Genomic DNA, 23,446 nt, shown 5'->3' with positions numbered 1-23,446 from the left:
GGGACCGCCGCCATGTCGGGCGCGCCGCCCGCCGTCCCCGAGGAGATGTTCCGCGAGGTCAAGTACTACGCGGTGGGCGACCTCGACCCGCAGGTACCGCCGCCGTCGGGGCGCCCGGCCCGGCCGGCCCGGGAGGCGGGCCCGGGGGCGGCCCGGGGCGCGGGGGCCGGGGCCGCGCCGGACGCCGTCCGCGGGGCGCCGGCCGGGGCGGGGGGCGCGCCCCGACCCCCGCGCTCGGCGCCCCGGCCCGAGGCCGTCACCTGTCGGCGGCGCCCGCGCGGGCCTCGAGCGCTCCTGGGACGGGGCCGCCCGGCACCCCCGGCACCCCCGGCACCCCCGGCGCGCGCCGCTCCGCGCGGGGCCCTGCCTGACCCCCGCGAGGCCCGCGCGCTGCGGTCGCGCCCGGCAGCCCAGCCCGGAGCACGGCGGGGGCCGGGGCGGGAGAGCCCGGGGCGCAGGGCGAGCGCGGCCGCGGGGCGCAGGTGAGCGCGGCCGCCGACTTCCCCGCGTGGCCCCGGGCGCCACCTGCTCCTGCTGTGACTTCAGGGGCTGGTGAGCTCTGACCTCCAGGGTCAGCGCGCGCCGCCCTGAGGGGGTGCGGGGTGGCGGCCCCTCCTCCACCCCTTCCCCGGCTCCTCTCGGGACAAGCTTGAGAGTCCGACCCCCTCCGCTCAACTTGGAGTCACGTCCAGGTGCCCAAGCGTCCTGGGCAAACCGCTGGCATCCGCGGCCGCTGCTTCCAGGGCGCGGGCCAGCAGCCCCCTGGCCAGTCCCTGAGCTGGTGGGGCAGGCGGGTGTCCGCGCAGTGCGCCTCAGGCCAGTGCGTGCAGGGGGCCCTCTCCTCGTGGGGCCGGGGTGCCCAGACTGGGGTGGGGAGAGCCTCCCCCAGAGGTGCACAGGAGGAGCCACCCCCAGGGCGTCCCGGGCCTGGGCCCCGAGGCGGGCGGAGGCGGGGCGCTGGCTTGCTGCGTGTGGGCCCCTCGGGAGCCCGGGTCTGACACATGGGGTGGGAGCGGGTGGTGTGGAGGGAGACGCAGCGGGCGCGTGTGCTGAGGAGGGGGAGATGAGGCTGGAGGCTGGCAGTGAGCAGCTTGGACGGGAGAAGGGAAGCGAAGGCCGGGAGGGAGCAGAGAAGGGCTGGGAGAGGAGGGGCAGGTGCGGGTCTGGTCACCCCCGAGTGTTGGGAGTGTGGGGGCCACTGAGGTCAGGCCCAGGGGAAAGGCAGCAGGGTCAGGGGCTGGGGGCTTGTGGCCAGTGGCCCTCGCCCAGCTCTGCAGCGGGGCCTGTCTGCGGGGTCCCCGTGTGACAGCAGCCCACTGAGCCGCCAGGTGCCCCGCTCTCCTGGGAGCTGTTCGTCCTCACACCCGGGGTCTCCTCGAGGCCTGGAGCCTCCTGTGCACTGGGTTCTCCACTTTGAGGGGCCCCCCCTTTCCACTTTGCCCCCTACCCCCTCCAGCTAGCTGGCTGCCTTTTCCTGTTGTGCTGATGGCTCCCTGGCAAAGGGCTTCTGCTGGGCGAGGAGGCAGGGCCTCTGCCTGCAGCCTCTGCCCTGTGCAGGTTTGGCCTGGGCGTGCCTGTCCCGGGCCTCCTCCTCCTCCTCCTGGCCGTGCCTGCTGACCTCCTCTGTTCCCTGCGTGCTCTGCCCCAGGTCTCCTGGCCGCAGTCCGCAGCCAGCCCAGTGTGGTTGCACGCCATGGGGACCTCCTCTGGAACCATGTCCTGCTTTAGGGCCCGCGGGCGCCTGCAGGAGACCCGAGTGTCTGGGGCTGGAGGAGGAAGCGCGGCCCTCTCTGCCCAGGCCCGTGTCCGCTGCCTGCCGCGCTCCCTCCCCCCACCTGACCCGGCAGGCTCACCTGTCTCCGCCTGGAAGGCCTTTCCGCATCTGTGGCTCTGTCTTCCTGGCTCGCGGTGCCTCCGTCCTTCCTTGCCGTTGATCCCCGCTGTTTCATGCTGACTGCCCAGGAGGGAAGGCTGCCCGTCCTGGTGGAGAGATCTTTATTGTTCGCAGCTCGTCTGAACCCACAGTGAAATGTTCGTGTGGTTTTCTTGAAGGTCATCCAGTTGCTGAAGGCCGGGAGAGCCAAGGAAGTGTCGTACAACGCGCTGGCCTCGCACATCATCTCCGAAGACGGGGACAACCCGGAGGTGGGGGAGGCCCGGGAGGTCTTTGACCTGCCTGTGGTCAAGGTGCGTATGGCATCGGGTTCGCTGTGTCTTCAGGTATCCCGAACGCAGTGCGTTGCAGCTTGATGTCTCGGCAGAGGCCTTGCCGATGCCGCTCTGTGGGGAGCCCTTCCCCAGGGCCTGCCTCGGCCCAAAGCCCGCCAGCCCGTCTCTGTACCTGGCGGGCTCGTGCACCTGCCGTGGAGGCCCCATTTGATGGCTGTCTGGAAGCTGGAAGCCGGGAAACCTCTCGGAAGCAGGGGCCTCAGTGAGTCCGCAGGGAACATGCGTCTGTCCGGGCAGGAGGTGGCTGCGGTGGGCAGCGCGGCCCCTTCCTCCTCCCCTGCAGCCGAGTGCTTTGAGAGGCAGCTGCACGTGCGGCCCCCACCTGCTTCCTGTCCTCGGCCGACGGCCCTGTGTTGCGCGGGCCACTGGGCGGCGTGGCGGGTGGTGGCTCCTAGCGGCGGCCGGGCAGCGTGCACTGCGTGGGTGCAGGGGGGCGCCTGAGCCCCGGGCTCTGCTGGGGGGCCGCGTTGGGCGCCCGTGTGCCCAGCAGCAGCTCATCTGTCGTGGGCACGTCTGGGCATTAGAGTGAAGCACTGACTGGGTATCAGCCCGGGCGTCACATTCCTTCAGGGCGCTGGAACGTACGCTTTCCTCTGTGGCCTCGGGCCGCGCTGGGAGTGTCGGTCGTGCCCACTGGACGGGCGCAGGCTCACTCTGGTGGTGTCTCTGCCTTTGGGGTGAGGCGCCCGAGGACGAGGGTATGCCTCTCGTCCCACCTGCTTCGTCACTGCTGGCGTGACCCCCTGGCATGGTGCTCTGGACCACCCGAGGGCGGGCCTCGGCGCCTCTTCTGCTTGCCCCTTCGTGGCCCAGCGTCTCAAAGTGAGGAGACCCAGGCTGACCGCTGCCTGGGCCCCGGGGCCTGGCTCTGCGGTCCAGCACGGCCCTCCCTAAAGCTGCTGAGCACGTGCCTGTGGTCACAGCGGCCCCCTCCTCCTGCCCCACCCAGCTCAGGGCTAGCGTAGCACCCCTGGGCGCTGAAAGCCTCTTGGACACGAGACAGACACCGGGGAACTGGAAATTCTGGTTTGGGGACAGCCGCCATCCTGCCCAACTGGGGGCCTCGGGGTCCCTGGGGTTGCTGTGGAGAGTGGAGGCTGCCACGGGAAGACGGGCTGAGGCAGGGCAGAGGCGGCGTGGCTGATGGACGCTGCCGGTTCCCGTCCAGGCCCCGGGACTTTCCCCAGGACCATCACGGTGGCAATAAAGCGCCTGGAGAAGAGCAGTCAGTGCCCGCTGGCCCACGGGCGCCGTCCATGGAGGGCAGAGTGACCTGTCTGCCAGTGCAGCCCGTCTGCGGAGGACCCGCCGTGCGGGTGCGAGCTGAGAGGTCGCTGCCGTCACCTGAAGTGACGAGGGTGCCCGTGCCCGCCGCTCTGCGCTTGCGGGAGGTCAGAGTCCGCTTGGAGCAGCCTCTGCACGAGCGCAAAGGTGCGGGTCTGTCCTCGCGGCGCGGCCAGGGTCGCGTCCCGCGAGTGTCTGCCCTGTGAGTCCGCTCGTGCGCAGGTGTCTTGTCTCGCGACGTCCGGGCACGTCAGCTGAGTGGGGCCCGGCTGCGTTTTTAGGTAGCAGTTTTGTGAAGCAGAGTTTCCTGGAGAATGATTCATGTCATTAAGAAAATGGAATGTAGACATGAGGAAATAATTTTTCAAAAACATAAATTACCCCAAAAGATAGTAATTAATGTCAGGTTTTGTAACTACCCCGAGTCACGGAACGCACGAAGAGATGTCCGGAGAGTGGGGGATGCTTTTCATGGTTTTCAGCGCTACCTGCTTGGTTCACTGAGACAGCGCCCGGATCGGGACCGCGCTGGTTCCGGACTTCAGACCAGACTGGGGGTGCATGGGGGGGCTCTGTGGGGGTCCTCAGCTCCGGGCCCGCTGGGAGGGCCTTGCAGCTGGAGCAGGGGTGCCTGCGTGTCTGGAGTGGCGGCTGCTAGAGCCCACAGCTTGGTGAGCCGGGGCCACGCTCCCCTGGCCTGGCGCTGCGGCGGGCGGGCTCGGCCTGCACCACGGTGCCGCAGGTCCCGGGCGCCCGAGGGGAGGGACGTCGTCCTGATTGTACGTCCAAGACATTTGTCATCTGCTGTTTTTTTTTTTTTTTTTTTTTTCAGCCTTCCTGGGTGACTCTGTCCGTCCAGTGTGGAGCTCTTCTGCCGTATCCTTTTTGGGGAAGGGCCCTCGAGGCAAGACTGGTGGTGGCGCCTGGTGAGCCCGGACCCCAGTGAGGGCTGGGGTGTCGTGTGCACTCTGTCCCTGCTCTTCTCCCGCCCGCCCGGCTCTGTGTGCCCGCCCTGCCCGCCTGGGGAGGGACCGGCTGGCCTGGCTCTGGCCGGGGGCGGGGGCTCAGCCCTGCGGCCACAGGCTTTGTGACATCGGGCTGCTCCTCTGGGCCTCAGTTTTTTGTCTCTGAAACAGATTGCTTTTATGATATCAGTGAGGTTGGGTACTTTAGAATTTGAACTCTATGTGAACCAAACCACGAGTTATTTGAAGACTAGATTGGGGGAGATGTCAGAGCAGCGTTGGTTTTATGACACGCGTGTTAGTCATGTTAGTGGTGTTGGCTGTGCAGTTGGCGCCTGCTCCGGGTTGGGTGCAGGACACAGAGCGTGTCCAGCAAGGCCTGGTCTCTGCCCCATGGAGCTCGCGGGCATGCGCTCGCCCCTGCGTTCCAGTCTGCCCTGCGCTGGGCTGGACCTCAGCATGGGCCCTCTGCGGGCCGCAGCTTGGCGGCCTGCCTCCTGCCTCCTCTCCCCTGAAAGCGTCAGGCTTCCCTGGGTGGTCACCATGAGCGCGGCCTGATGCAGGCAGTCCCGACACGGGCACCTCATGCCTGAGCCAGGGGCCCCGTCACTTGCTGTGATGGAGCTCCGCCAGCAGTCCCTGCACACTGCGTCCCAGAGGCAAGGGGTTTCCCCATACCAGAAGCTCACAGGGCAGTGCAGCCAGATGGAGAAGATTCAGGCAGCTCTGTAGCAGCTCCAGCATCTAAGCCAGAATCTGGAACGTTGAGGAGGTTCCTGTCCTGCTTGTTTTCTTTGTGTACAGACAGACCGGTGGCAGGATGGGGGTTCCTGGAGCCCAGGGGAGTCTGGGGGTGGCCAGCTCACATTGTGTGGGGTGTCTCAGGGTACGCATCAGAGCTTCCAGATTGCGGTAGACCTTTCGGTGGGATCTGTCTTGATCCTCCTCTCTCAGTAGGTCTGCTTTTCTCCTAGAGGAAGGGAAGTTATGCTTTTACCCATTTCTGATTTTTTGATGCTTCAAATTCAACCAAAAAGCCACTGTGCTTGCTGGAAATAGGCTACAGAGCTCAGGCACCTGGAGGCCGTGCCGCGGCCCGGCGCAGTCAGCGAGTGGGGCCAAGGGCTGCTGTCCACGTCAGACTTGGGAAGGCCTTGGGAAGGATCTGTTCTTGCTCTTGTCTGAAAACACCGAAGGCCAGTCATGTTGTCCGCAGTGACAGCCGGTGGTGGCCCGTCCACTCCCCCAGCAGGCACAGCGAGTCACACGTCAGCCTTTCCTTCTGGAATAAACTTACTCGATGCTCTTTATTTATTTGTTTACTTTTTTAAAATGGATTCATTATGCATACAAGAGCTGGGGTACCGGCCAGAGGTGTGGGGGGCGGGGGGTGAGAGGACTCACCAGAGACAGACTGGGGAATAGAACAGGCGGATCTACTGAAATCTACTGCTGAGGGGAGCAGTGGGGAGGCAGGAGAGGTCTGCTGCGCCGTGTAGGTAGCTCCTTGGCCGGGGATCCAACTCAGGCTGCAGTGGCTGCGGACAGCGTGATAGTGCTGATGCTTAACCCCTGCGCCCCCAGAGAGGCCCTGCTCGAGACTTTTAGGTGGCTTAGGATAGTCGCTGTGCCGTGCTCGCGTGTGTACCGCGTGTTGTGAATGCACGTGTGTGTGGGGAGCTGTAAGCTGGCGGGTGCTTTTCCTGTGAAGGCCTCTGCCGCTGTCCATGGTGCCAATGGAGCCTGCGGGCGGCTCTCCTGGTCCCAGCGGCGGCGCTCTGGGCAGCGTAGTTCGGCTCTTCTAAATGGAAGGTCGGGGTGGAGGGGGCGCGGCGTGTCCAGACAGCCGAGGAGGGTGTAGGGGAGAAAGGGATGGTCCTGACTGCATTTCGTTGGAATCTTAATTTGATAAAACAGAGTGAACGGTTTTTCTCCGGAGTCGTGCCAGATCTTTTTTGGAGTCACTGCCTGCCTCTCTCAGGTAAGCCCGACACAGGCCGCCTCGTGGCGCTGGCGCGACGACCCCGCTGCCAAGGGTTGGTTCACAGCCGGCTCGCAAGCCGCCCTGAGACAAGCTGTTCCTGACCTGTGTGTTTAAGAGACACGCATGTTCGTGCTTCGCTTTAAGATTTAAAAGTTCAGGGCAGTGGTTGAGCGCTGGGTTGTGAAGCTGCCCGCGGCCTCTGCGGCGTCGGTTCGATCCCCGGCTGCTCCCCGGCCACCGGAGGAGGGTCCCGCATGGCGCGCAGACCTCTCCTGCCGCCCGCTGCTCCCCTCAGCAGTGTGCTTCGGTCCTTCTGCCTGCTCTGCTCCCCGCTCTGGCTCTGGTGAGTCCTCTCACCCTCCCGTACATCTGGCCTGTACCCCAGTTCTTGTATAAATAAATCTTAAAAAAAAAAGATTTAAAAGTTTAGTGGGTGAAAGTGGGCTTTTTATCCTAGGAATTACAAAGACTTAAAACTTGAATATAAAAGAGTAAAGGTGAAATTAAGAGGATGGAAAGGAAAATTCAGTCAGAAATAAAAGTAGAGAATTTTCTTTTTCTTTTTAAGATTTATTCATTTATGCATATAAGAACTGGGGTATGGGCCAGAGGTGTGGGGGGTGAGAGGATTCACCAGAGAGAGAGTGGGGAGCAGAACAGATGGATCCACTGAAATCCACTGGTGAGAGGAGCAGCGGGGAGACAGGAGAGGTCTGCTGCGCCGTGCGGGTTGCTCCCTAGCCTCGTGCTGCAGAGGCTGCTGACAGTTTCACAGGCTGCGTCTTAACCCCTTGCACCACCAGGGAGGCTCCTGGAGAATTTTCTTAACGAACCAGGGCTCACACTGATCCGTTAGAATGCAGGCCTCAGTGGGTGGCAAAGCGGAATGAGTGTACAGCTGCCCAGAGGCGGCACCGCAGGGCGAGGTGTGTGCCCAGAGCGGGCAGGGCCAGGGACGCTCAGCAGCACAGGAACCCGAGTGTGTGTTCTCTGCCCTGCAGTTGTCTGAGCTCAGGAACGTGCCCAGATCTAGGGGCAGGGTGCACAGGGCACCCAGCACGTGGCTGAGGTAGCCTTGGAGATGAGCCGACGGCCATGCCTAAAGCCACTTGCACGGCACCAGCCCGCTAGCTGAGCTGCTGCGCTTGAAACGTTGGAAAATACGGAAAAGCATGAAAATGAAATAAAATGTCCCCCTAGTCCCATCCCTTTCCCCCTCCACCTGGAACTTTTGTTAATGTTTGGTATGGGAAGACCTTTCTTGGTTAAGCTGATGCAGACTCACTGAATGCGGCGGTAGCGGTGTTTGGGTCATTTTACCCACTTGTACATTGATGAAGAATCTGGCTCATAGATGCTTCCAGGGGACATAAGCTAATTTGGGGGCTCCCTCCCTGATGCTCTTTCCACAGCAACACGTGGCCCTGTGATGACACAGGCTGGCGGGACTTGGCCAGGCTCCCTGTGGCTGGTGCCACACATGTCCTGACGTGGCCAGGGCTGTCCGGGGCCAGGGGCCAGCGCCTCGGGCCCAGGGGGGATGCTGTGGTGGCTCATGGGCGGTGTCTGCATCGCCAGAGTGCAGTCTCACCTCTGCTGACCCGCAGAGCCGGTGTCGTTATGAAAGCCTTTAATGAGAACGACATTCTGCTGCTTGTCCTGTGACATCAACTAAATTAAACAGATACAGTGATTCTAGAGGTGACCATACGTTGACGCGTTCTTGTCAGCGTTCAGAGCAGTTTGGAATCCGAAATAGTTTCCTGAGTTATACAGAAAAAGTTAGATGGGAAATGGGGGATTTTTGGCGAGCCGCGTCGTGACAGCTGAGAAGAAGCTGACGTGCTGGTTCTTCACGCTGGTGGAAAAATCAGTGGACGAAGTTCAGGATTCTCAGGGACTGTTAAATTGGTCCAGAAAGAACTGGACTTGGTTACAGTATTAGAGTCAGCTCTCATACCTTTATTTTTTTTTTAAATGCTTCTCTTGTCTTGCAGACTCTAGAGTTCTATTTCTCAGAATTCATTCCTGGTCTCCCTGGGGCAGCTCCCCCAGAGAAGCAGCAGTGCTGCGGGCACTGTTTCTGACCGTTGGGTGTGACCAGGCAACAAAGACGGATGTCAGCAAAACGAGTGTGCTAGGAATGAAAGTTTTATGACAAAACTTGACTAGTCAGAATCTTAGTTTCTCCCACTGGGGCCTCCCCGCTCCGAGGTGGGGTGAGGCCGGGCGGGGGTGCGGGGGCTGACCTCGCTGTCCACCAGGTCTCTGCTGAAGACAGAAGCGCCCTGTGGGCTCTGCTGACCTTCTACGGGGGGCACTGCCAGCTGACTCTGAACAAGACGTGCACGCACCTGGTGGTTCCAGAGCCCAAGGGGGTAAGAGCCGGCGTGTCTGGTCCCGTCTTTCCTGGGCTTTGTTATCACACTGACCTGCTAAAGCTCATCTTCTCGGCTTGTGTTATCTAGCCCTGTCTTTCCACAAAGGGGGTGATTTGATGAAGTTTTATTTGATACAGACGTGACTTGTAAATTCACTAGGATTGGGGCTTATTTCATGGAGGAAATAGGAAAATATTTTTAATCTCTAGAGTTTCCAGTAAACTTCAGTTTCTTATTATTTGTGAAAATAGGTGGTTAGTCTTCGTCACAGTTTTTAAAAAGATCTTGTCCCGAGCATGACTGTGCACTGGGGACGTCCTTGGTGTAACGTCCTCGGGAACGTGTAAAACCACGCCCGGCCCGGCCCGCTCAGGCCTCTCCCAAGCGCTGGTGGCCGCGTGGCCCAGGTCAGCAGCGCCGCCTCTGGAAACGCGTTGCAGGCCCCCCCGCCCCCGGGCCCGGCACCCACCTCCCCGACACACGCGCCCTGTGGGCCCCGTGGAAAGCCCAGCTGCACGTTCGTGGTGGGAAGTCCCGTGAGGGAGGTTCCCACGTGTAGCCGTGGCCTCCGTTTCTCCTGCTGCTCTCAGTCTGATCCCACGTCACCGTATTTGACCTGAGAAGTAGGAGCACGTGCGCTGGGTAAGGTGGGGGCGGGTGGGAGCCCCCCAGCCCCGCCTGGTCGGCCTTGGCAGCTCACCGAGGCGGGGCGCCCGCCCGGTCCTCTGCACCCTGACGCGGGAGCGCTGTGGCCGGCAGGGCCGGCGCCGAGTGGACCCGGGAGACGCAGCCTGTGGGGCAGCGTGGCGCGTGCGCTGGTGACGTCACGTGTTGACCTCCTTGGTGGCTGCAGAGGTGAGGGGCGCGCTCTGGCTTAGTGCCGGGCTCCCCTTCACGTCAGCGCTGGGTCATGAGCACGACTGTATTTGATTTCGGGGCCCACTCACCCCTCTCCGAAGTTCTTTTCTGAGCGCGCCTCGGGGAGCACCGAGCAGACGCCCCGCTCTGCCTCTGCTTGCCGGCAGGAGAAGTACGAGTGCGCGCTGAAGAGAGCCGGCATCCGGGTCGTGACCCCGGACTGGGTCCTGGATTGCGTGTCCGAGAAAGCCAGGAAGGATGAAGCCTTTTATCACCCTCGTCTGATTATTTATGAGGAGGAGGAGGAGGAGGAGGAGGAGGCCGAAAACGAGGAGCCGGACTCCCCCGATGAGGGCAGCACGGACGGGAAGTCCAGCCCCGCCTCTTCCCGGGAGGGCTCTCCCCCCGGCGCCCGCCCGTTCTCGCCCAAAGCGAGCACCGAGAAACCCAAAGGGGAGTTGATGTTCGATGATTCCTCGGACTCGTCTCCCGAGAAGCAGGAGAGGAACCTGAACTGGACGCCCGCCGAGGTCCCGCAGCTGGCGGCGGCCAAGCGCCGGCTGCCCCCGGGGAAGGAGCCGGGGCTCATCAACCTCTGCGCCAACGTGCCCCCGGTGCCGGGCAGCCTGCTGCCCGTGGAGGGCCGGGGCGGCCTGCTGGCCTCGGGACAGAGCCTCCAGGGTCCCGGCAGGCCGGAGATGACCGCCACGTGGAACCCGGCCGTGCGGACGCTCAGGAACATCACCAACAGCGCCGATGTCCAGCAGGCCGGCCGGCCCTCCCACGTCGCCCACGTGAGTCGCTCGGGGCGTGCGCGGGGGCGTGGCCTGCTCCGGTGTGTTTCCCGCTCCCGGAGCAGGTCGCTCACGGGCAGGGCGTTCTCGGGGCTGGTCTGCGGCCGTCTCCGACCACGGGAGCCCGTGTGTCGTCAGCTGCAGTTCAGAGCTGATTCCATTGTCCCCGCTTGGTTCCCACTCGAGGCCCCCAATACAAACTCACTCCCCTGCACTATTGAATTGTGGTGCTTGGTGGCTGCAAAGGAGAAACGTGCGTTTCTCGAAGCTCCTGGTTGCATGGCGCTTGCCTTTGAGTTGAACGGTGAGAAGACGGGCACGCTGCTCTCTCCACGAGAGACCCTTCGTGCACGGCGGCAGTTGCTGGTAGCCGCGCCGATGTTCTCTGTTCCAGATCCTGCAGTCCCTCTCAGCACCTACCAAGAGTGTCGAGCAGCAGGTGAACCACAGCCAGCAGGGCCACGTGCACGCCAACGCCGTTCTCTTCAGCCCCGGGAAGGGGCCCCCGGAGCCACACCTGTCGCAGCAGCAGCCCCTGCCCCCGCCCCAGCCGCACCCGGTGCTGCATCTCCCCCCCCAGCAGATCCTGCAGCTGCAGCAGCAGCAGATGGCCCAGCAGCCTTACCCCCCTGCACAGACACACCCCTTCCCGCAGCAGCCCCCGCAGGTCCATCAGCATCCCTTCCCCCAGCAGCAGCTACACTTCCCCCCACAGCAGCTGCACCCCCAGCAGCCACTGACCCGCCCTCAGCAGCCGCTGCAGCCCCTGCAGCAGCAGCATGCCCTGCAGCAGCAGTTGCATCAGCTGCAGCAGCAGCAGCTGCAGCACCAGCAGCTGGCTCAGTTGCAGCAGCAGCAGCAGCAGCAGCAGCACAGCCTGATGCAGCAGCAGCAGCAGCTGCAGCGCCTGCAGCAGCAGCAGCAGCAGCAGCAGCAGCAGATGCAAGCTCAGAGTGCACAGCACCTGGGTCAGCCGCCACCGCCCCTGCAGCTGCAGGCGCCCCCACAGCCACAGCCGCAGCCCCAGCTGTTTGGACACGACCCGGCAGTGGAGCGTGAGTGATGGGACTTGGCTCTTTCTCCCGAAGTCTGCCCCTGCCCGGGTGGGGTGCCGGGGTGAGGAGTCACGCTGCAGCTCGTGCAGAACGGGTGCGGGGTGGGTGCCGGCCTCAGCAGCCAGTGGCCTGGGGGACAGCCTTTGCCTGGAGACCTGAGATGCCCCCTCGGCAGCCTCCTTGGTGTTGCGGGAGGCCGGGTGGCCACGGGACTGCCCCTGTGCATCGGGGCAGGAGCCCTTGGTGCTACTTTCAGTGACTTGGCGCAGATGCAGAGCCTGGGTTGCCACAGGGGGTGTGCCTGTCCATGCGCTGGCCAGAGGGCGGTTCTGATTCTGGCGAGCAGGCCCGAGGGTGTAACTCCCCTCCCGGTGTCGTTCTGCCTAGTCCCCGAGGGTGGCTTCCTGCTGGGCTGTGTGTTCGCAGTGGCCGACTACCCGGAGCAGATGTCCGACAAGCAGCTGCTGGCCGCCTGGAAGCGGGTGAGTGGCCAGCAGGCCCCACGGAGCCACCTTGTCTGGGGGCTGCTTCCGAGGAGACCCAGGCACTCTGAGTGCGGGGTGGGGCCGCGGCTGCTCTTCTGATCTGCTTCCTCAGCTGGGAGGGAAGGGATTGGGTGTTCTCTCTAAGACTCTGTCCTTGGGGTTCTCGGGGGCGTGGCCTTCCTGTGAGTAGGGCTGTGGCAGTAAGGTCAGGTTTTTGGTGACCCCAACAGGGCCTGTCCCCTCCTCTGTCCTGAGCCCCCCGGGCTCTCCTCTCTGGGAGAGAGGCTGCCTCTTCCCTCTGGGCCTCCAGACAGAATGAGTGTTGCGCTCGTCTGTTTTGTCGTGGGTGGAGATGGGGGTGCGCGCAGCGGCTGCACCTGGGCTCCGCCCGCTGAGTGGCTGCCACCCTGGCCTGCGCCGGCCCGTGACGGGCTGTCTTTGTGCAGATCATCCAGGCACACGGCGGCACCGTGGACCCCGCCTTATCTGGCCGCTGCACGCACCTTCTGTGTGAGAGCCAGGTCAGCAACGTGTACACGCAGGTGAGGGGCCCCTGCTCCGGGACTGAGGATGGGAGGGGGGTCTCTCCCGTGTCTGCTGCGCCAACGGGAAGGCCACAGGGAGGTGGAAGGGACCCTGCCCAGAGCCGGGCCTTGTGCCCTGAGTGGTGGAGACGGGCTAGGGGCCGCGGCACCCTGCGGCAGAGCCCCACGGGGGTGGGCTGTCAGGGCAGTGCCCGCTGTGGACCGCGTGTCCGCTGGAAGGTAGGCCTCTCGGGAGGCTGCTTCTGTGCTGCACTTGGGGAGGGCGGGCACCCCAGTCCTCGCTGGTGTGGGGCCTTTGCGCTCCCATGGCGCTCAGTCTTGAGGATCAGAGACGAGTTCTCGCATTTCCAGTTGAGGCGCCACTTGGGCCATGGCGAGCGCTGCCCTCTGTGCTGCTGGCTGTCCCCAGCGAGCAGCTGCCCGCGGGCGGCATCAGGGTCGCTGCTCCGCGTGGTCAGGCGGGAGAGGGGAGCCAGGCGCGGGGAGCCGACCCTGCCGGCCCTGCGTCACATCCGTGAGGACGCAGCGGCTCCCGTCCTCTGCACAGGCCATCCGGGAGCGGAAGCGCTGCGTGACGGCGCACTGGCTGAACACCGTGCTGAAGCGCAAGAGAATGGTGCCGCCTCACCGCACCCTGCACTTCCCCGTGGCCTTTCCGCCCGGGGGGAAGCCCTGCGCGCAGCACGTGAGGCCACACCTGCTCCCCCCGCCAGCCGCTGCCCCGTCCTCCCGCGCCAGTGCCCCCAGCTGCGTCAGGGCCCCTCCTCCTGCCGCCGCTCGGAGTCCTTGGTGCTGTGCAGGCACCCGAGGTGGCCGCTGCGGCAGGGCCCGCGCAGCCCTGGGGCTCTCCTTGGCCTTGGCGCGCCGGGCAGTGGGAAGGGTGGGGGTGGCTCGGCCAGTGCCCGTGGGGATCACCTGAGCAGCGCCACAGGTGCAGAGAGGCCCCGCCGTGGCTCGGCAGGGCATGCCGCTGCCGCCTTTAAAGTGCTGTTCTGGGCGCCGGGGGCGGCACCACGTTTCGGGAGGAGGGGCCGGGATTAATCGTCCCTGTGTTTCGGCTTCTCTGCTCTCTTCCCCTTAGATTATTTCTGTGACTGGATTTGTCGACAGTGACAGGGACGACCTGAAGTTGATGGCTTACCTGGCGGGCGCCAAGTACACGGGCTACCTGTGCCGGAGCAACACCGTGCTCATCTGCAAAGAGTAAGCGCCGCGCTGCGCGCCCCGCGCCTGCGCTTCCCTGTCCCGGGGTGTGTGCCCCGCGGCCCCGTGTTCCTTGCCGCGTGGAGACCTGCCTGTGAGGCCCAGGGTCTGCTGAAAGACGGGCAGCGACGCTCACAAGTGCCTGAGCTGAAGCCGTTGCGAGCCCCCGTGGCGCCGGGCGGGAGTGGGACATGGGTGTGCGGCGTGGGGCGCTCAGCCCCCGCGGGGGTTTCTGGACAGCCCTGCGGCGCCGTCGCGAGAGCTGGAGAGTAAATACGGGTGAGAGCAGAGGCCTCTAACCCGCGCTTAATGTTTCCTCATAAAAAGACCGACTGGTTTAAAGTACGAGAAAGCCAAAGAGTGGAGGATCCCCTGCGTGAACGCCCAGTGGCTGGGGGACATTCTCCTGGGGAACTTCGAGGCGCTGAGGCAGCTTCAGTGCAGCCGCTACACGACCTTCAGCCTGCAGGACCCCTTCGCCCCCGCGCAGCACCTGGTTCTGGGCCTCCTGGGTGAGCGGGGTTCTCACGCCGGAAGTGCTCCGCCACCCTGAATGAAGTCTGTGCTCTCTCCCGCCCTCCTGCCGGCTGCCCGCCCTGCCCAGGGCCTCGTGGGCTGGGGTTTTGTTGCATTTTTAAGCTCGGCTGTCGTAGCGGGAGGCGCTCCTGTTAGCTCTACATCAAGCTAGTCTGTGCTTCCGAGATGGCGCCTCTGAGGGCAGCCCCGGGCTCCTGGTCAGGGTGGAGGTGGCGTCCTCGGGCCATGTCGCGCGTGATGGTCCTGCTGGTGCGGGTGCCGTCCTCGCCCCACCCCGGAAAGGCGCAGCCCTGGGCCCTGTGCCTGTGGACGTCACTGGAGCACGGCCGTCCAGACCCAGCCCAGCGTCTGCTCCTTGAGCAGCCGAGGCCCGGGGTTTGGTGGGAGGAAGCTTTGCTGCTTCCCCGCCCCGTCTGTGGGCCCACCTGACCTTGGGAGCCGCCCCCGTCTCTTCTCCCATCCTCGGCCCACCCCTCGCAGCATCGAGCCCGGCTCCGTGGGGGTTGTGGTGCCTGGGCCTGCCGCGTGGGCTCCCCACCGTGACCCCGGCTCCACGCGTGGCAGGGGCGTCGGCTGCTGCTCCCCAGAGCCTTCCCAGGAGTGCCGGCAGCTCCCGGAGCCCCCCGCAGCGGCCGCGGTTCCTCTGTCCCCGCCTTCCCTGGAATGAAGGGTTTGCACCGCTGACCCCATGTGCCCAGGACGGCCACCCCAGAGCAGGCTTTCTGTGGTCACGTCGTGGAAATAATCTGTCTCTCTCTTGCTAGACGCTTGGAGAGTTCCCTTGAAAGTGTCTGCGGAGCTGCTGATGGTAGGTGGAGCGAGCTCCCCGCCTGCTCACCGCAGCGGTGGGAGACACGTGGGGGCACACTCGTTTGCGAATTGAAGTTTCTCTTCTAGTGGCTTGTCAGCATGGCAAGTGACTCCCGTGGGGGCAGGGCTGCAGCCATCAGATTCAAGCTGGCGCCCTTGTGGGCCCCGGGCGCTTCCCCGGGGCCGCGTCAGTCAGCTGGGCCCTTTCCTTCCGCCAGTGCAGCCCGGGGGCGGCTTGGAGGCCGGGTGGGTGCTGGGACCCGGGGGGCGGTGGCAGAGGCCTGCCTGCCCTGCACTTGGCTCCCGCGGCAGGTGGCGGGTTCGGGTCAGAACAGGCGTGCGTGTGCAGGAGCTCCGCGTGGGCAGGTGAAGGCGGCGGGGCACAGCCTGCTCCCGTCTCGCCCTTGATGGCGCAGTCGGTCTGGTCACCCGGGGGGTCTCCTGCACCCTCGTGGGCGAGGTTTCTTGGTAGAGCGTGTGACGCAAAGAGTATGTTTCCAGACCCACGCAGGCTGCCAGCCGGGGTACGTCAGGAGCCACGTGTGGCGTGACGTGCGGGGACGGGGTTTCTGCTCCTGCGGCTGCGCCCTTGGGGCCGGCGTCTGGGCTGTGTGCAGACGGGGTGGCGTGGGGCCCTCGGGCACTTCCGTGCTCCCCGGGAGAGGGCTGAAACGCCGCTTTATCGCAGGGTGCCAGGCTCCCGCCCAAGCTGAAGCAGAACGAAGCGGTGAGCACGCAGCCGTCCTCCAAGAGAGCCAGGTGGGTGGGCGCGGCCGCACGGTCTGGGCAGGGGCGGCGGTGGGGGCGTCTCTGGAACGAGCAGGGGCTCCGGGCAAATTTGCGCTCTGCTTCCCGACATCCCCGGCGTCTCACGGCCGGGCCGAACTGCGCGAGCGCAGAGCCGCCTCCCTGCGCCCGTGTGGACACGCGGGCGAGCGCCCGTCCTTTGGAAGGCCTGGCCGGCTGCCGGGCCAGGCCGGTCAGTGACTGCGGCCTGCCCTGGTTCTCCGGGGCCCGCAGGTGCCGGGCAGAGCTGGGCCTTTGTCCCCCACTGGTGGCTCCGGAAGACGCCCTCCCTGCTGTCCCGGGGCGCGGCTCCCCGCCTGGCACGGCCCGCGCTGCGGCGCGCTCTGCCTCGCCCTTCCTGCCTCATCTCCCCGGGCTCCCTCTCCCTTTCCACGCCCCGTGAATTACTGCATTGTCTGGTAAAACCCTTGCTACGTGGCTATTTTTGACGCATCACAATATCACACCGAGATCAGAGCGAAAAGCAGGGTCTGGAGGTGTAGGAGGGCCGAGAGGCCTGGGACGCCCGGGGGCCTTTTCAGAACCAACTTCCTTTTACTTTGAGTGGGGAGGGAGGGGGAGGAAGAGCAGAGTCGGCCGCTGAGCCCTGGGAGGTGCCAGGGAGGGGCGGGTCACTCGCCACCTCTCTCTCCTCCAAGGAGACGCGGCCAGGCGCGCGCGAGCTGCGGAGGCTGTGGGAGCTGGCGACGGCGCTTGTCTGGTCAGGGCCGTTCCAGGTACGCCTAAAGCCAGTCTCTGCTCTGGTCTCCCTGGCAGAATTGAAGACATCCCCCCGCCCACCAAAAAGCTGACGCCAGAACTGACCCCCTTCGTGCTGTTCACCGGGTTCGAGCCCGCCCAGGTCCAGCAGTACGTCAAGGTAAGGCGCTCTGGGGCGCCATCCCCTCTGCCGGCTGCTTGTGGAGGTGCTGTGGGGGGTGCTGTGTGCCCAGCCTGTGCGGCCCGGGCCAGGGGCCTGGACGGTGCCTGCCGTGGCGCTGAGACCGTCTCGGCTGTGCGTTGTGAGCCACGGAGCGACTTTGAAAGTTTTAAAATTGATGGCACGAGAGAGTCCCGGGGAGGGTGTGGCTCCTGTAACTTCGTCTGGGTCGTTAGATTCACGCGTTTCAGTTCTGATTTTAAGGAAGAAACGAACGTAAACGCTGTGAGTGCAGCGATCTGACCACAGCCTGCACAGGCATCAGCTCGCGAGCCACGCGTCTGCACCCGCCGTGGCCAATTGGTGCGGGTCGCGTCCGCCAGTCTGGGGCCGAGTGTGGCGACCTCCTGGGGCCATGCCCCCCTCACGAGCCAGCGCGCCGGCCTTGTGTTGCCCGGGATGCACGTGTCGTCGGTGCCCCTGGGGGGCGCGGGGGGCTGGCTCTGTGCGTTGCCCCCAAATTGTGCATTGCCCGCCCGAATCTGCGCTCGCTGGGGCTGCTCCTCCTGGCCACGTCTCCTGCCCGAGCGCGCCCGGTGCCGCCACGCGGCTCCTCCGACTCAGCCCAGCCCCTGTGTGTGTCGTGGCCGCAGAAGCTCTACATCCTGGGCGGCGAGGTGGCGGAGTCCGCGCAGAAGTGCACGCACCTCATCGCCAGCAAGGTGACGCGCACCGTGAAGTTCCTGACGGCCATCTCGGTGGCGCGGCACGTGGTGACGCCCGAGTGGCTGGAGGAGTGCTTCCGGCGCCAGGAGTTCGTGGGTGAGCGCTGCCTCCCTCTCCCGCCAGACACGCGTCCCTGTCCACCCCGATTCAGCCTTTAATCCCTGGCCCTGCCCTGCCCGCGGCCCCGGGCTCACAGCTTGGTCCCCGCCCTGTCCGATGCTCTGCTGGGTGGGAGTCTGCTGTCAGGGAGGCCAGGCGGTGCCCCCCAGCCTGGGGGTCCCCCCCGCCCGCCTCCCCGCTCCGCAGTGACCCCTCCCCTAGCAGCCATGCGGAGGTGGCCCGGGAGGGCAAGCGAGTGTCCCGGGAACCGAGTGCCCGGAGCGCAGAGCAAGCTCAGCCTCAGTGGCCCCGAGCAGCTGCGTTCACCCTCCCCGTGTGGACGTGCCGCCCCCACCCCGCCGAGCCCCCAGCCTGTGGGACAGGCCCTGGCCTGGTGACCAGCTTCCCCGCCTCGGGTCTTCCTCGCTATGGGTCTGCGCGCCCCAGCACAGAGGCACTGAAGCCCGTCAGCCCGAGGTGGTCGCGTGGCTGCCATGGTGGTCCGTCCACACCCGCGCTGTGGCGGCCCCGGGCCTGGTGCCCCGCCGTCGGCGTGAGCTCACGGCCGAGGCGGCGGAGCCACAGGAGGGCCCAGCGCTCCCGTACTCTAGGACAGTCTGCCGCGTCCCCCGGGCGGGGTTCTCAGGGACAGGGGATGAAATCTGGCCGGGCGGGCCCCTGTGCGAGGGGCGGGGCCGCCAGGCCGCACCGCCAGCACCGCCTCCCTTCCAGATGAGCAGAGCTTCCTGCTCCGCGACGCCGAGGCCGAGGTGCTGTTCTCCTTCAGCCTGGAGGAGTCCCTGAAGCGGGCGCATGTGGCCCCGCTCTTCAAGGTACACTGGGCGAGGGTGCACGGGCGTCTGGGGCCACGGTGTGGCGGGGGTGCCCAGAGGAGAGGGTCCCTGCTCTCGGGGACCGGCGGCCCTGCCGTGTCCCCCAGGCCTTCCGGGATTCAGGCTCACAATGCCGGGCCAGCAGCCCTGTCGGGGCGTCCATCCTGGGACACGCAGCTGCCGCTGCTGCTCCTGCAGCCGTCGTGGTACTGTGGGGTGTCAGCTGTGGGACGGAGGAGATGTGGAGAAAAGGCTTGAATGTGTCTAATTCAGGTCTAAATGTTTTTAAATATTTGTTAATGCTCAGCTTGGAAATCCCTTTTGGTCCAAGAGCAGCGTGCGTGCGTGAGGACGGTCTGCTCTTCATGCGTCTAATTAGGGGCCAAATGAGCCCCGGGACTGAGCTAGTGCACGTGTGCTTGAGGCGGTCAGGCCTTGCCCCGAGTGGTTCAAAGCGAAGTAGTGTCTGTAGCGCACTCGGAGTGAGGCTGCTAGAAAATGAAACCTTAATCATTCAGACCATCCCCCGTTCTGCATGAGGGCAGAGAACACGCAGAGAACAAGAGGGGGTGCGGGCCCGCGGCCCGTCCGGGGCAGGCAGGCTCGGGGGAGGCCACGCGGGCAGGCTTCTGTGGCCGTCCCGGGGCTGCTCCGCCTCTCCTGGCATCGTCAGTCTCGTCGCTTCTAATGACACAGCTCATGTGACCTATTCAAGCGCTCGGACTGGTTTTTTTTTTTTATTTTTTAACAACTGGGGTGCAGGCCAGAGTCGTGGGGGTGGGGGGGCGAGAGGACTCCCCAGAGACAGAGCGGGGAGCAGAACAGGCAGACGACCGAAAGCACTGCTGAGGGGAGCAGCGGGCGGCAGGAGGGGTCTGTGCGCCTCGTGGGCTGCTCCCGGCCAGGGCCGGCTGGGATCGAACTCGAGCTGCAAAGGCTGCGGACGGCCTCAGCGCTGCGCTCAGGCCCCTGTGCCACCGGGCAGGCCCCAAACTATTTACTGTTGCGTCGGGCAGCGCCACACTGAGACACGAGGGCGTGGGGCAGGCTGCACGGCCAGGAAGCTGCCGAAGAGCCAGAGCCTGGCCGTTTACTGAGAGAAGAATCTTCCAGCAGCGGCTGTGAGGGAGGGGAGGGGAGGGGAGAGAAGGGGAGGACGGTCCTGAGTCTGCCCCCGGCCCTGCTCGCTGCTGGGCGGCTCGTGCTGTCCTGGAGATCACGCCCCGGCTCCCCAGCCAGGGTTTCCATCTTAGCAACAAGGCGTCCGCTGGTCAGCTTCTGGGGTCCCCCGTCACCCCTCGTGATGTCTAAGTGAGGCGTGTGTTTTATGCATCGGTTCCCCCCCCTCCCCCCGCCCCGGGTGTTCTGGTCACACCCTGGGCCGGGCCGCGCAGCCTTCCTGGCGTGAGCCAGCTTTGTGCCCTCGATGCATCTGAACGGCGCCCTGCAGGGCTGGGCGCTGCCCCTCACTGACGGGCCCTCCTGGCCTCGCTGAGGATTTAGAACTGGAGGCAACAAAAGGGCGGCCGGACAGGCCCTTAGGGTCAGCAGACCCGCAGAGTACCCGGCCGGGTCCCTGCAGCCCCACGCCAGGCTGGAGACGGGGGGGCTGCCGGCCCCTTCTCGCCGCAGGGAGCCAGGCACGGAAACGGTCAGGGCGGGATTGTGAGGAGACACAGTTCGGGAACGCACAGCGGCTTGAAACGGCGCGCGCTCGCGTTGCTTTCTAGGCGAAGTATTTCTACATCACCCCCGGCATCTGCCCGAGTCTGTCCACCATGCGAGCGATTGTGGAGTGCGCGGGCGGGAAGGTGCTGACCAAGCAGCCCTCCTTCCGGAAGCTCCTGGAGCACAAGCAGAACAAGGTGGGCGGCGGCTGGGGACGCCTCCTCGCCGGAAAGCAGGTGGTCGCCCTGCAGTGACCGCGCCCTCTCCCCCCGCAGAGTCTGTCGGAGATAATCCTGATCTCCTGCGAGAACGACCTGCACCTGTGCCGGGAGTACTTTGCCAGGGGCATGGGTACGCGCGGGGGCGGGCGGCGGGCGGGCGGGCAGGCTGCGGGCGGGCGGGACCAGCGTGGCCGCTGACCGCGCTGCTGTCCCCCAGACGTTCACAACGCGGAGTTCGTGCTGACGGGCGTGCTCACGCAGACCCTGGACTACGAGTCATATCCTTTGAGAGGGAGCGGTGCTGGCTGGGGGGGCCCCGGGGCGGCGCCCGCCATGTGGTGCGGGTGAGTCGAAGGGGATCAGCTGGGGGGGGCGGGTCCCGGGGCTGGGGCGCGCTGCGGCGGGACAGGCGAATGGACTTTTCCTCAACGAGGCCACGTATAAGTTCAACTGATGCCGCCGCCGGCACGTGCCGGCCGGGCGCTTGTTTTCCAGCCGGGAAGACGAGCAGAGTGACTGTGCTGCATCTCGTTGAGATGTGATCCCCCCGGGGGAACGTGAATTATGTCTTGTGTTATGAGACTTCGGGAGCCCACATTAGGCTCCTGGTTCAGTGGCTGGCTCGGAACTGTTTCCACGACACTGTTAGATAAGCGGAAGCTGCAGATGAAATGGTGTAAATAAAGATCTTGCTATCTAAATTATGGATGTTAAAACTTGAAATGTTTTGTACTTTGATTATTTTTATTTCTTATACTCTTTTCTTTTATATTGATAACTTTCCCACGTTTTAAATAAATGTACTTTTGAACTTAGAGTTGAGCGGGTCCTTTGTCCCAGGTTTGCATGCTTTGTAAGATTTCCATCCAGCGGGATCCCATTTGCCATGAAATTTCAAGGCAATATATTTTTTAGTGAATGTTCTCTAAGGAACGTCTCTGGAGGGCGCCTCTCGGGCGTCACAGGCACCAGCCCGCCCTCCTGTCCCGCCTTGCTGCCACCCGGCTTGCGGGCGCGGGTAGGGGCGTCCGTCGCTGCCGCCGAGGGCCGGCGTCGGGCCCTGTGGATGGTCGCGCACGTTCCCGCGGCTTCCGGCGCACCTGAAAAGGCTCTTTGACCCAGAGAATATTAAAAACGTGGCGTATTGGAAAGTGGATGGCGCCGAGGTCAGCCTGCTTACGGCTGCCCGCACAGCGCCTGGGGCTGGGCCGCTGCGCCTGCCGCGCGAGGACGCCCTCGACCACGTCCTCCAGGCAGCCTCGCAGCCAGGGGCGGCTGGGGGTCGGCACAAGTGGGGGCTCCAGGGGGCCGGGGCCAGAAGAGGACCCGGGCATGGCTCCATCTGCCACAGGCCAGGGTGTGGCTCGAGCCTGTGGTGAGTGCTCCAAGCTTCACCCCTGCGCTGAGGCGGTGCGGTCATTAGGCGTCCTGGCGGAGGTGGTGCGGGGGTCGTGTCAGAGGCGTCACCCCTCCACTGAAGCCCTGCCCTGTCCGGGCCGCTCCGGGGCTCCTCGGGAGCCCTCCAGCTGGTGCTGGCAGTGGGGTACACGCGAGAGCCATGCAGAGCCCCAGCCCTGGGGCTGGGGGTGTGTCCACCCTGAGGGATCCTGGGCATCGGGGATCCCCGCGGCTGTGTCCTGTGGGCCTGGGGAAATCATCCCTCAGTGTCCACGAGGCCTGGCCCCCGGCGTCCTCTTCCCAACCTGAGGAAGGGCTGGCGACAGCTCTCTGCGTTCCACTCCTGCTGGGGCGGGGCCTTGGGGCCGCCCTGGGTTGGCAGGGCCCCAGCTGGCCAGCCACGGGGCGCGGGGGCCGGGCCCGCCGCTCTCCCTTTGTCTCTCCCAGGGCGGGCGAGTGTCCAGGCCGGAACAGGAGGTGTTAGTCCCGGCCCCGTCCCGCAAGTCCTGCCGCCCCGCCGGCTGCCTGCCGGGCAGTGGGGCTGAGTCTCCGGCTGGCTCCTGGCCTTAGCTTCCATTCCGGGCCCTTGAGGAGGTGGTGTTGAAGCCCCGGGCCCCCAGGGAGCCACTGGCCACCCCAACGCAGCTTCCAGGCTTCAGGCCTCTGTCCTCAATCTGTCCCTCCCCTGCCCTGACCCCACCGGACCTCCGCCCTGGGAGTGGAGCCAGCACCACCTCTCCTGGCGGCCCACCGGACCCCTGCCCCCCTGAGCTCGGGCAGTGCCTGGCCCTTCGGCTCTGCGCCCTCTCTTGTCGCCACAGGCACATTGGGCCCCCATGGTGGCCTCCTGCACCGCAGCACACCTGGCTTGTGTTGGGGCGTCTGTGGCTGGACGGGACCCAGAGCCTCTCCTTTGCTGCCCTCTGCTGGCGGCTCGAGACCACAGCCCCAGGAAGCCGCGGGGCCGCTCCCTCCCGTCTTGGTGTTTGCCGTGGCCCCGCCAGGCCTGAGCTCTGGTTTCTGACGCCCAGGTGCAGCGGCACCGGCGCACCTGCACGCGAGGCTGGCCAGCTCCTGGCGCTTGGGCCTGTGGGCGGGGAGGGTGGGCGCTGTGAGCAACGCGCTGGGCCCGTCCTTGGTGGCCCGGGCTCAGCCTAGAGGCTAGAGGAGGCAGGAGGCCTCTGCGCGAGGTCAGCCTGCTGTCCCTGGAGCTGCCGGCCGGGAGGTGCCGAGGCCTGGGGCGGCCAGAAGGGAGGCGGGGACAGGGGAGAGGGGAGGCAGGAGCGGGGAGGTGGGAAGAGAGGGGGGGCTCGGGGGAGGCCTCACCTGCTGGCGGATGGGCCTCGTGGACTGGAGGGCTCGGCCTCGCCCCCAGGACTGCAACCCGGGCCCGGGCAGGGTCACAGGCGTCCTGGCCGTGGGACTCCCAGTGCCTCCCCCAGCCCCGGAAACCCGTCGTTCAACCGCCGCTGAAATGCAAACTCCAGTTTCTTTTGTTAAAAAAATCAAGCCGAGTCACAGACGCTCTGCCGCGTCCGCATAGCTTCATGGCCGCGGCCGCTCGCTGGCAGCCCGACCGCTGCTCTGCCCCCCGACTTACCGCGGGGCGACGAAGACGCCCGCTCTTGCTCCGCCGGCCTCTGTGGCCGTCGCCTGCGGCCTTGGATGCGGGAGGCGCTGGGGGCGCGGGATGGGGCGCGGCCTG

The 23,446-nt window shown here is 65.3% G+C and overlaps 1 protein-coding gene across 1 annotated transcript; it reads left to right on the top strand.

The window, feature by feature from the left end:
* PAXIP1 (PAX interacting protein 1) lies at window positions 1-21,153 on the top strand. Its single transcript, XM_037516300.2, has 21 exons — window positions 1-93; window positions 2,053-2,187; window positions 4,346-4,389; window positions 6,396-6,459; window positions 8,727-8,840; window positions 9,869-10,495; window positions 10,890-11,550; window positions 11,938-12,032; window positions 12,482-12,577; window positions 13,128-13,265; window positions 13,662-13,783; window positions 14,111-14,295; window positions 15,085-15,128; window positions 15,819-15,889; window positions 16,694-16,796; window positions 17,450-17,618; window positions 18,354-18,454; window positions 20,185-20,319; window positions 20,398-20,473; window positions 20,561-20,621; window positions 20,782-21,153. Exons 1-21 carry the CDS (start codon window positions 13-15, stop codon window positions 20,795-20,797), a joined length of 3,138 nt encoding a protein of 1,045 aa, XP_037372197.1. The 5' UTR covers window positions 1-12; the 3' UTR covers window positions 20,798-21,153.
* Window positions 21,154-23,446: the final 2,293 nt, after the last annotated feature.

This window comes from Talpa occidentalis, unplaced genomic scaffold (assembly GCF_014898055.3).
Source record: "Talpa occidentalis isolate TD23 unplaced genomic scaffold, MPIMG_talOcc4v2.1, whole genome shotgun sequence".
Lineage (NCBI taxonomy): Eukaryota > Metazoa > Chordata > Mammalia > Eulipotyphla > Talpidae > Talpa > Talpa occidentalis.
The sequence above is the reverse complement of the archived record's forward strand: the minus strand, read 5'-3'. Positions and strand labels throughout refer to the sequence as shown.

Coding starts and splice junctions, on each gene's coding strand:
- PAXIP1 (XM_037516300.2), top strand. CDS start 13: ATGTCGGGCGCGCCGCCCGCCGTCCCCGAGGAGATGTTCCGCGAGGTC. Junction 15,129..15,818: donor TGTCTGCGGAGCTGCTGATG/GTAGGTGGAGCG, acceptor GCTTTATCGCAG/GGTGCCAGGCTCCCGCCCAA. Junction 20,320..20,397: donor TGGAGCACAAGCAGAACAAG/GTGGGCGGCGGC, acceptor CTCCCCCCGCAG/AGTCTGTCGGAGATAATCCT.